At 36.9% G+C, this 12,418-nt stretch overlaps 1 protein-coding gene across 2 annotated transcripts in view; it reads right to left on the reverse strand.

The window, feature by feature from the left end:
- The window catches only part of CC2D2A (coiled-coil and C2 domain containing 2A), a 52,154-nt gene that overhangs the window by 31,728 nt on the left and 8,008 nt on the right, over positions 1-12,418 (reverse strand). For both annotated transcript variants that reach the window (XR_011725852.1, XM_071743921.1), the window contains exons 5-12: positions 11,247-11,338; positions 10,670-10,756; positions 7,882-8,049; positions 7,577-7,730; positions 6,131-6,267; positions 5,334-5,465; positions 3,159-3,368; positions 507-613 (exon numbers count right to left, since the gene is read on the reverse strand). Coding sequence is in view for 1 of the 2 variants with exons in the window: in XM_071743921.1 (XP_071600022.1) it covers positions 507-613; positions 3,159-3,368; positions 5,334-5,465; positions 6,131-6,267; positions 7,577-7,730; positions 7,882-8,049; positions 10,670-10,756; positions 11,247-11,338 (1,087 nt within the window). In the remaining variant the exon portion in view is untranslated. The remainder of the gene's footprint in view (positions 1-506; positions 614-3,158; positions 3,369-5,333; positions 5,466-6,130; positions 6,268-7,576; positions 7,731-7,881; positions 8,050-10,669; positions 10,757-11,246; positions 11,339-12,418) is intronic.

Genomic DNA, 12,418 nt, shown 5'->3' on the forward strand with positions numbered 1-12,418 from the left:
AGACCTGTAATATATTTTTACTACTTAGTTACTGTCCAAGAACAATAACTGTAATCTTGTAAAACAGAATTCTACCATTTTTACTTAGACTAACCCACTGGCAAAAACACAGCCAAAATACCTAAGAATGGGAAGTGAATCAAGAACAGTTGTGTAATGAGGAAAATGAAAAAAAAGGGCTTTTGTCTATTCAAAAAATTGTCACTTGCATTATGAGAGCTTCATGCAGCTCCATTTTAATTGGGCAAACCACACCAGCAAATAGTTACTAAGTACTAAAAGGTAAACAAATTAAACCACTTTTGAATGAAGATTTCAGCCTAAGCTGCTGAAACAGCATAACATTTTCTTCATGTTATTTTTTCATCTGAAGCAGTCTTAAGCCCTCACAATTCTTCTAAATTTACAGCAGAATTTAAGTAACATGACTCACATGCTGTACCAGCAAGACAAGGACAAAAGGAAAACAGTTTTAAAAAGCAATGATTTAATGAATTCATACCTACCTGATCTCAATTTTGTATTCAGGTATCCTCTGTTGTGCCACAGGACTGGGAGCACCAGCACCACCACCCTCTGTGCTGCATTGTACAGCATTCCTCAAAGCATGCAGCTAAAAAAAACAACCCACAATTAACAGTAATTAATGCACCTTGACATGACAGTGCTATTTACTAAATACCAGAAAGCTCTGGACTGTTTTGAGTCTGGATTTACAGGGGTTTGCCATGTCTGTAAGGTGCTAAGTCTTCAAGATGAAATTCTAATTAGGATCTCTGGATATCTGAGGGAGATTTACTGATTTTGGTCACTGTGACAGAGCTAAGCAAGGGGGAAAAAATGATCTAGGGATCATTCTGAGAGCTGAGAAGGGAGTGGAAGTGGGGGAAGTGAGTCTGCAAAAAAAACAACCTTCTATAAAACGTTTTTTGGGGATTATAAAGGGCCACTAGAGGTAACCCTATAAAATCAATGAGTGGATTGTGGATTTGATAAGTGCCTCACAGAAGCTGAGCACTTTGCAACATTTAAACATAACACATTGCATGTGACCACTGGAAGAAGAGAGAAGGTTCTAAGGACAAGACAGAACTGGGAACAATGGTACAGCTGAAATGCATTTTAGAAGCCATACAGCCAAGCCAAGAGGCAAGGCAGGCATCAAATAATAAAATAATGTGGAAAATGAGCACCTAGTTCAGAATAATGCAAAAATATAGATGGCTGAGAAGAGAATGTAAAGAACAGAAGAGCAAAAAGTAAGGAATACCAGGAGGATAGGAACTAAAATTTTAGGTATTTATGTTCCTCTAGATCTCCTGAAGGATATTATTGAATGTGAAACCAGAATGGCTCACAGCACTGCAGGAGACAAAAGCAACCACATCCAAAGTAGAAGCAAAGAAATCACAAACCAGGGAGCAGATACTTGTACACAGGTCTATCAAAATGGAGAGAAAAATGTATGCAGGAAGCATAGAGCTGAAAACACAAAATGAAACTCGATGGTATTAAAAAAAAAAAAAAAAAATAACTGCACCCATGGAAAGCTACTGGTATCATCTGGGGCAGACTGAATGGTTTACTAAATGAGATAGAAAATGTATTTTCTTTAGCTTGCCAAAATGAGGACTGCAAGGTGATATATTTTAAGCTACAAAGAGCATCAGAAGTGGATACAGAAAAGTCCACTGGGGCACAATGGGGAGGGAGGTGAAAAGGGAGGAATATTTCTTCAGGCTTAAGAACAATCTGTCTGCAACAATCTGGCCATGAAATAATGAGTGTTAGAGGAGACATGTTTTAAAACTGCCTGTCAGTAGCAGAATGGTGATTAAAATACCTAATTGTTAAAATCTGGTCATGAAAAATATGTTATGTAGTTGCCTACAATACTGGCAAAGTATTGTGGGCAACACTCAGTAAATCCCCCCTACACATAGTTGCACAGAATGCAGGGATGGAGAACCCAAATGTCTTATTTCACTGTTTCATGGAAAACTAAAGCAAATCCTTCCAAAATAAAGACAGACTAAAGTATACCAAAGAATTCTTTTGAGACACTGTATGAAATATTTGAACTAAAACCTAATGATTTCTACAAAAAGTCAGAAGTATCTGTTTAGCACCTACTGGCCCTCATTACATTGATATAAAAATGACCTTGCATATGATTATTTTTTCCCTTATAATATCCCTTTAGCATAAAGAATCCTCACCACCTTTAATCTCTGAAAATCTGAATTAATGTGTACTTCATAATCAAACTAATTTTTAACAGGGCAGTCCTACTACACAGAGTTATGCTGTATCACAATATTTACTCCACGTTTCTAAAGAGTTGTTATCCTTTCAGATTTCAACAGCCTTTTAAAGTGCTTTAAAAATACTCCTGTGCACTCTGATGGGAACAGATTAATGTCAAATGTTCATGTACAAATTTACACCTGTTAAACCACTCCCATGACTTCCAGTGTACAGCTGGAGGAAGAGGGATGGGATGCAGAGGGTAAGGAGCCCAGCCAAGGTCATCCAGCAAGTCAGAAACTGAACCAGAAAAAGAAAAGTCTGTGTTCAGCCAAGAGTTTTGCTATGTCACAAGAATGTGACAAAGTTTTAAGTATGCACTTAAAACACAGCATCTGTCACAGATATAGACCTGGATATGGGTCAATTATTTTTGAGGATCTGGTGAAATTAAACTCTCTTTCTCTTTTTACTCTTAATGGACAACAAACTAAATTTCACTTATTTCCCTCCAGCCTCAAACATAACCCTCTGCTGTCTGCCTGTCACATCTGCTGTACAGAATTCTGTAAAGTCTTATCTGTCATCCACTGGAAGTATTTTGGGTACTGTAAGGAGCACTATGTAAATGTTATTGTATCCTAACAATTATATTCCCTTTACCTCAGAACCTGTGCAGAGTTAATTTTAAATAGATGAAAAAAGTCCATTATGCTAAAAAAGTGTAGTTCAGCACTCAACACATAGCAACCTAAGTGAAATACTTAGTTTTTTTTATATACTGACAAACCCCTATTTGTTACATATAACTAGAATTACTCTGAAGTAATACTAATTACTTTAGTAATTAGCTAATACTTTAAACTGTCACATCATCATCTCAGTAAGCTATGATGAAACAACAGAAATACCTTGCCTGTGAGAAGTTCAGTAAGATTCTTCTGTTTTCTTGCTAAATACTGATCATATAACTGAGCCAGTTTAGCTGCTAGCACATGCTCACGGCTAAAACAGGGATGATGGGTGAATATCAGTCCAGAAATATCCATATCCAACTGAAATGGCCCCTGAGACTCTCCAGGTCCAACAAGATACTGGTTGGCCACTGTCGTTTTTATTGCCTGCAAAGAAAATAAAAAAGAAAGAAATGGATTTAAAAGCCCTGACAAAACTATCTAGTAAAGAGATTTTGTGATTGAAAATAACTTGTTTAGCACTGCCTGCATTTAACTACTAAATCTTAAACGAAAAGGCTTCTGCAATACAATCTTTGTTTTACTGACAAGTGGGTGGCATAAAGCCACCACAGGTATTTTACACAACAGAATTTTGATAGCCCATATGAGGCTGAAATAAGAAGTCCACTGCTCAGCAAAACCTGCAGTGCAGGCAGATAAGACAATGACAAAGAACTGGAGAAAAGTCTCTGATAGGTCTCTTTTTACCTGTTGGTTTATTGTCACTTTATTTCCTCTTAGAGCTGAGCTCAGAAAGAAAGAGTCCAGCTTTCAGAGAGCAGCTTTCCTTGTAGACCATTTGGACTGTGCAGAGGAGAAAATAAATTCCTTGCTTCCCCATTCTAGAACCAGGAAAATTCATACCAAAAAAGCCTAAAGAAACCTTTCAGCAACAAAACTTAAGGGAGTCTGCTTCAACACACTGCAACTGAAGGGCCACCATGGCTTGTATCCTCAGGGTACTGAAACTGGAAGAGTTGTAGTGCTTCCTGCCTGCTGCTGCTGCTCCCCTCCTACAACTCTTCAGGAGAGATTAATCCAAAATATCCTGGTACCAAAAAAGATGAAGTTTTTAGCTATGAAGGAGCTGCAATGAACACTACATAAGAACTGGTAAAAGGGGGATTGAGAGGGAACTCCAGCTGTTATGTAGCTCTTTTACAGGGCTGGTATAAATGGGCACAAAACACTTCAATCCACCTTACACTTCCTCACCGAGCTTCTCATCAAGATGTTTAATGACATAATCTGGAATTAAAAGAACAGCTTTGAATTCCTTACCCTTTGACTATTTTTCTGCCCATAAGGGCCCTAATGTCTTACTTCCAACAGTGATATGGGTATTTACATGTCACTACCCCTATAAACATGGTGTTCTTAAAACATAAGCTCTCTTGGCCTATCTTTACTAGGATCTAAGCAGCAATTTCTTCCCATATGCAGAAACATCCTGCACAGATCTGTGTTACTGATGGATCCTGAGAATTGTGTATTTGTAACTAGCAACACTCAAATCTCTATCAACAGCAGGAGCCAGAAACACTTGTGTGTCCCAAAGGAACAATCCACTTCAAACTCTAAAAAGTCACAGTTTTTCCAAGGGGGTAATAGAGTGCTAACAAGCACAGCAGTTAAAGCTTGCTGAATGGTTTTAATTGAAACTTCATTTGATTTGTACTGACTGCACACACTGCAACTGCTGTTTGACAGGGTAGGTATCTTGTGGTTGAGGGAAAAAACACAAAAGACATGAACTGATGCAGCATTACTTAAAATTATTTGCTTTCTACATGAGCAAACCACTTATTTTGGAGGAATTTCATCACTGTAAAACAAACATCATGCACATGCTCTTCAATTATTTCTCTCCCAAGCTACAGAGAGCACCTCTTGTCCTGATCACCAAGTCTGTCTTCCAGCTTCTACCACAAGCAGCTTTACAGACACAGTAACATAGAAAGCATCCAACTTTGGCATGAGAACATCCTCTCAGAGACCTTTGTGACTCAGTCTTGAAGCAGTTTGCCATGGACTGTCACTTTATTGTTTTAACCAGTACTACCAGCTAAAATTTTCACCCTTTTGTGTTATTTTGGCAGAGAAATAATATATACATGACAATGAATTACAGAAAGATAATATATAGTTTAATAATAGATAATATATAGTTTAATAAATACTTGGAATATATTTGAAAAAGTAAAGCACATATAAGGACCAACTGCAGAACCTCAAAAAGCAGTCAGTACTCATGGTTCTTAGCACAAAACCCTTCAGCTGAGCAGGCTTTCTGGTGCAGATGAAGTGGGACAGTGGGTGAGAGGAACCACATGTATGCAATGTGCCTACCTTTGTATACACAGTCTCAAGTTCTGGTGCAATGCCTTCTTCCAGTGAGAATATTGGAGGCCTAGTAGGAGACTGCTTAATTGGATTGGGCAATGCCAAGATTTTGCCATCGTCACCAAACCACTCTTTCCCCTTCAAATAAAAACATCATTTTACAATGTTTCTTATTTTATATAGAAATAACTTGCAAAATTATAATTCTCATGAAAAGCAATTATGGAAGAAAACAGGACTAGAAATTATTGGTGCCTAGACCAATCTAGACTAATACTTAATTACTCTTACAGTCCAACCAGTGAATTTGTACAAGTTTTAATAGTTAATTAATAGTTTTATCTTCAGAGGACACAGAAAGCATCCATCACATACTACTACTTTTGTTATTATCTTACAGTAAATAATAACAACAGTGCCCAGCTCTTGCACAAGTCTTTATGAACACCACTAGCTCTCACAGCACTTTATAAAAAACCTGATTTATTTATAAATCCCTGATTTATAAATTAATCCCTGATTTACTGTAGGGACAACTAAACTCTGGCACAGACAAGTGAAATGATTTGTTCCTCAGCAGGCTGCTGGCAGAGCCAGGAAAACAAAACATTTTTCTAAGACCCAGTCTAGTGCCGACTACTGGGATATGCTAAAACACACTCCCACAAAAATCCACATTTCCTGATGTCTGATTCTGCTAAAGATGAAGATGAAACACCCATCATTACCATGACCATCTATTTACTGAACTATAACAAAATAGTGATTAATCAAAGGTTTTTAAAAGGACAGCTAAGACTTACTCGCTCCTGTCTGAGTATTCTGTTTTCTAAAATATTTTGGTTAGACTGTGATACAAATGGCCTTTCTCCTGTGTAAATACCCTCATCCTCAAGGTACCTGGGCTGCATGTTTCCAGGTATCTTCTCAGAAGCAGGCACTAATGAGAAATTAAACAGAAAAGCATGTAAAATATCTTGTAAGTGCATTTTTAGTTTATTAGTTCTCCAAGAGGCTATGCCACTCCTAAAGTGAATAGCACTGCATATTAAGCATGCTGTTAGAGATATTTTTCCTAATTAGGAAAAAATCAGAAGAGATATAACCAAAAAAAGGTCCTTTTCTTAATCAGGACAGATTGACAAAAATCCATCATAAAAGTGGCACAAGTCTTCTAAACAGATATTTAAACACCCCCCCAACAAAAAATATTTACAATACCTTAGTGGAGTTCAGGTTTAATGGTTGCTTGACCAACAGTGTAAAACCCCTTTAGCAGAAACAAGTGACTAGACAAGAATTTCTAAGCCTTTCCAAGATAAAGGGAAACTAAAATTAATCTGAACTAAAATTAGTAGCTTGCTCAAGCTACTCTTGTTAAAATACAGAACATGCATAAAAAGTCAGCCCAATAACAGCAGGTAGAATTCTTTCAAGCCTGCCTGTAGGATTATTTCACTGGTGTGTGTGGGCTCAGGATTTTTAAAGGAGCAATCTCAAAACAGGGAGAGGCTGTAGTGAGGGTTACAATAGAAGTTATCCCTTAAACCAGAACACAGTGGACCACACAGGAAGCAGTCAGAAATAAGTTATAAGACATGAAAAAACTGAGGCAACCAGTGTCAATTATTCTGACATCACACTGAAAGGTGTGCAGCTGCCATTCTGCTACAGACTACCCAGGGACTCATTTGTTTCTTTTATTTCAAATATTAATAGCAAGTAATACTACACAGCAATTTTTTAGGACTTTGCAGTTCTATGGGAAGAAGGGAAAAAGGTCAAAGACACAACCATTGTTTACTATTTCAACTCAGAAAATTAGATTTTGGGAAAAAGGCTCCTTGAATCACAAAAATCCTTACATTCCTTACATGAGCCTTGACAAACTTACTACATGGAAAAAAGTGCAGATGTGGCACAGTGAGGAAACAGTGTTAAGTTCTAATGTACAGTACATAAACCACTCTTAGTAGCTACCTGTGTGGAGAGGAGCCAGCCACCTTGCATTTAGACAGCACTAAGCTGATGTGCCCTGAGTTCACTTGCTAGCACCAGCTGGTGACCTGCTGAGGTGTGCATGTTCCCAGTTAATCCATTTGTCAGATTTTTTCAGACTGGATGAGCAGAGAATCACAATTAAATATCACTCTGCTGCCAGAGACAGTCTGGTACAAGATTTTTCAGCAGATAAGGGTGTCATGATGTGAAAAAGGCAGGAACAAACGAGGTAAACACGATCTTCACACCTCTTAGCATGCTGGGAATGAAGAGAAAATCTTTTTCCTTTTTCAGCTGCTCAGAGTAGCTTTCACATTCAGCAGGTTTCATTACTATAAAATCTTCATCTGTCTGTCCTACAATGAATAAATCATCATCTTTAACCAGGTGTTCATCTTCATCCTATAGTTTCAAATGCAAACATGTTAGTTCATCTATTTCATGGAACTGGTATCTTTAGAAAACATACTTTCAGGTTATTTTAGGAAAAAAAGTTGTCATTTTGTATTAGAAGTCTAAATAAAAACATGAATATTTATTCTATAGCTCATACTGTTTTATCCTCCACTTGTTCATCCTCATGGGCTTCTACACATCCTTCTTCTGCCTCCTCTTCTTCATTTCTTTTCCTGGCTTCAGCCTTTATATTCTCTGGTTCAGGATCAAAATTGAAGGTGAAAAAATTGTATGCTTCTTCAGCAGAAGGAAAATCATTCTGGATCTAAGGAAAGAAGGCAAAGATACTTTAACATGACATTTTAGAGATTTAGGGTGAGTAAAGATATAATTCCATTAATAACAGGAGCAACAGCACATACAGACACTTGTTACAGGATAGTAATTATTTTATCTCAAAGAGAACTCACCCAACCAATGAAAGTGACTGAAATTTTTAAATGATACATGAAGCTTTCTCCATTGATATACTATTATTTCATTAAACATTTCTTGCAAAATTTCATTTAAAAAAATTATCTGGATCACTTTTAACAAGTTTATTGCTTTAAATATAAAAAAATCTCTCAACGAGAAATGTAAAAGTTTAAATTCCATAATGCAAATACCCAGGTTAAGAGAAATTTCTAATGGCATTTTGCTTCTGAATGACTCAGGTGTCTTCATTGCTTGGATGAATCCTCTAGTAGAAGAATTAATAGTACCATTTTGTGGCTAATATTATTCTATTAATCCATAAACTTCTCTGCCAGTTGGTGGCATCCAGTGAAAATTATTTAAGCAGAAGAAAACACCAAGATCCAGCAATTGTCTCCAGAAGGCCTTCCCTGATTTTTTTTTTTTTTTTTTTTTTGGTGGGGGGGGAGGAAGGTTCCCTTTCTATACTTCAATAGTTGGCATATATTGTTTGTAAATTTTAAACAAAGTAAAACTCCATTAACTGCTTAAGACCACATCACTTCTGCTTCTTCAAACAGATTTGCTTAACCACATAAAGTTTAAATGAAATTAATTACTGACATGAACGAATTGATATTACTGCTGACTTTTGCTTCAGGCTTTTGACATTATCACAAAACTTTATTTTGGATGGTAAGTGGGATTCATTCTCTTGCATAGCCCTGAATTTATCATTCTCACACTGCATAAAAATATATACATAATTTAGAACATACATTTACTGATTCATAAAAGAAAAGATGAATAGCAGAATGTTAGATACTTTATAACAAAAAGTTAACAAAAAAGAAACACAGTCACTGTGGTAACAATTATACTGATTTTGTGCTTATTTTAAAAGGGTATATCTATTTATCACTTAATTTCTTTCTCCTGTAGAGGATCAGGAAATGGTTGATTGCATACACGTTCATTTACTTCACTGCTGATGAGACCATTGTTTCTCCACTCCCCAACACAACCACCCACATCCTCATCTCCACAAGGGGGAGAAAAGAGAAATCTCCCTATTTTCAAACACTGACAGAGAGCACAAGGCCAGCAGCAGCAGCAGCAGCAGCAAGGGTGGTGCTGACAGACACTGCTGGCCAGGGATGGGAACCAAGGAGCTGAGGCCAGCTTCTCATACAGCCTCTGCTGCTATCAGGAAAAAACTATTTGGTATTACTCAAAAAAATTGTGTCCATTGCTTCTGTGATTGAACAGGCTTGATTTGTTCTCTCAAAGAAGCTCCAGAACTCCCTGGTTGATACTCCTCTGCTGTTTCAAGGGAGGAGAGTAGTGTGGTTATTATCCATTTCCAGTTTTCTGAATCCTCATCTGTCCCTACACAGCTCCTGAGGTTACTTCAACAAACTCACTTAAGTGCTTTTAAGTGATTTTCTTCAGGCCCTGACAAAATACACACATCAGACATCCCCATCTGCTTTTCCTCCTTGTGGTCTGAGCTCAGGCATTTCTCAAGTTTGCATCTATTCAATCTAAACTTCAAAATAATTACAGCAAAAAGAAAATCTAAGAGCCTGGCAACCTGATTGCCACTTCTTTAACAACAAAGCAATAATTCCTATGTGTGCAAATAAGCAGAGGAAACTGAATCAACACATGGAAGGTTTCAGGTATACCTTATAGAAAATCAGTAAACAACCTTATTAAGGGCATAACTTCCAGGTTTTCCTAAAACAAACACTTAAAAATAATATTGCATAATGGAAAACTATAACAATTACTTTCACTGATATTAAAACACTGCCAAAAGCCTCCCCACAACCTAAATGAATAGGTAATTTTACTCTAGAAAACCAATTTAGTCAGGCTAATTCATACTGTTTGGAATTCCACAGAAACTCTTAGAGCAACCTGCTGTTATTTCCTGGGCAGACATGTTCTTTGAGGCTCATTTTCTACAGGCAACCAATCTCTTTGTGAATTCTGGAAATATCTGGATGCAAGCTCTGTGCAGGCATAACCTGGGTTTTAATACAAAATTAACTTTCTAACAAAGAACATGCTTATACTAAAAAAACCCAAAACTTTATATTAAAGTAGTAGCAAGGTAATCCATTACAGTACAATGACATAAAGTTAATATCCAGCCTTTGAAAATTACACTGTGCAAATTTACATAGAGCTATGGTACAGTGGTTCTGCTACAGTAACTTTTAAATAATTCAAAGCAGCTTAAGAAACAGCCTGTAAATGACAGAAGTTTCAAATTATGGCTATACCATAATGAAAGCAAATAATTATTGTTAAACATGTACATTAAAAGCAACAATCAGGAAGGCTCTTTCCTGGTTAGTAATTCCTACAACACTATAATTTTGATCTCACTAAAATACATGAAATTGATCTTCAAGACTACACGTAGGCTGACTTCTCACTTTTTAATTAACAGAATAGCAAGACTTAATGCATCTTCTTACCAGTTTATCCAGTTTGACTTCTGTTTTCCTTTCTCTGAGGCTTTTTAAACGCCTTGGTCTTTGCAATAAATTAGTGTCTGTTTTTGACTAAACAAACAAAAAAAAAAGTAGCTTAGCTGTAACAGAAATATAGCAGAACAAAAGCTACAATAATTCCCAGGAATGCAACAACTTATGCACGTTTGTGTTATGCACAGAATCTTAACTATATAAGCAGCTTAAGTGATTTCACAGACCTAGATGTTAATGCCCCTTATTAAACTGCACAGTAAGCTTACAAAGAAATGCATTGATTTCAAAATAGTGCAAGGAATTTTTGACAAAAAGCCAGGAGGATCTTGTAATGACTGTATAATTTGAATTATAAAGCATGGTAACTTTTATATTATTACCAAAAAAACCCAAACAGACGTACACTGGAAAATAATTGTACTGATGAAGCAATTCTTTTTTCAGCATCAGAAATAAAAAAGCAGATATCCCAATTCAGATTCACATAGCACTAAGCAAGCAAAATGAAGTAGGTGGTACTTGTAAGACTAAAGTCAACCAAATAGAACTTCTGAAGGATTCTCACCCTTACTGCTTTTAGTTTCTCTCTGACTCGCTCCCTCACAGAAGATTCTGACAAGCCTGTTGTCCTTGATGTAGAAGGAGCAGGTGGCAAGTCTGAAACACAGAAAATATGGCAATATATAAATTATTTTATGAAATAAAGTAAAATTTATGCAAAACAAAACTATAGATACCAGAGCTCCATGTTCCAACAGAAAGAACGTGCATGAGAAAATGTGAATTAAACATTTTTTGAAATTTTAGACTACCACCTAGATGCTTTTTAGCTGCACGAGATCTCCCTTTCATTATGCACTATGAACCACCTTAAGTGTAATCACACCTTTTTCTACTTAAAATATGTAAAGTACCTGGCATATTATAAACTGTTTAGCCAGAGCTGCCTAAATATACCTCTGAACTGTGATGTGCTCTAAATCCTGATACAGGTGTGACTGGGAGAGTAAAGAACACACAGACAAGGAAGCTGCTCCATGTGAGCTCAAGGCCACTCAGATTAAAAGATTAATTAAAAAGACTGTGGTGATGATCAAGAGAAGTTCCTGAGGACTGGAAGTGAGCAAACATCAGCCCTGCCTTCAAGGGCAGTCTGGCAAACTGCAGGCTGGTCAGCCTCATCTTGATGCCCAAGAAGGTGATGGAGCAAACAGTCCTAGAAACCACTGTCAGATGTATTTACTAGAAGCTAAAACTGAAAGTCACCAACATGGATTTATGGAGGGGAAAAACTTCTACTTGACCATTGAGACAACTTTCTGTGATGAGGTAACTGGGCAATTGGATGAAAGGAAAGCAGTGGATGGTGTTTTCACCACTTCCTGAAACACCCCTATAGAGAAACTGGTGAAATATGGACTGCATAAGAAGATACACTGGAAGTTGGCTGAAATGTCTGTGTCAGAGGTTTCTCAGCAGTAGTGCTAAACCCAGACAGATAGATATATACTTCTAGGACCAACTTAAAACAAACAAATTCTACAATCCACCCTCCAACCCCAAGAACTCATCAAAATTCTACATCTTTTAGGTCAAGTATTCTCTGCTGGTCCTGTGAAACATACAAATCTGAGTTTCAAATCAGCAGTATATATCCAGGTGTTGTGATAGATGGGCAATACCAGGTTTGGACACTGACTTGGATAAATATGTGACTACAGAAAAGGAGAATTACTA

This window comes from Heliangelus exortis, chromosome 4, assembly GCF_036169615.1.
Source record: "Heliangelus exortis chromosome 4, bHelExo1.hap1, whole genome shotgun sequence".
Classification (NCBI taxonomy): Eukaryota; Metazoa; Chordata; class Aves; order Apodiformes; family Trochilidae; genus Heliangelus; species Heliangelus exortis.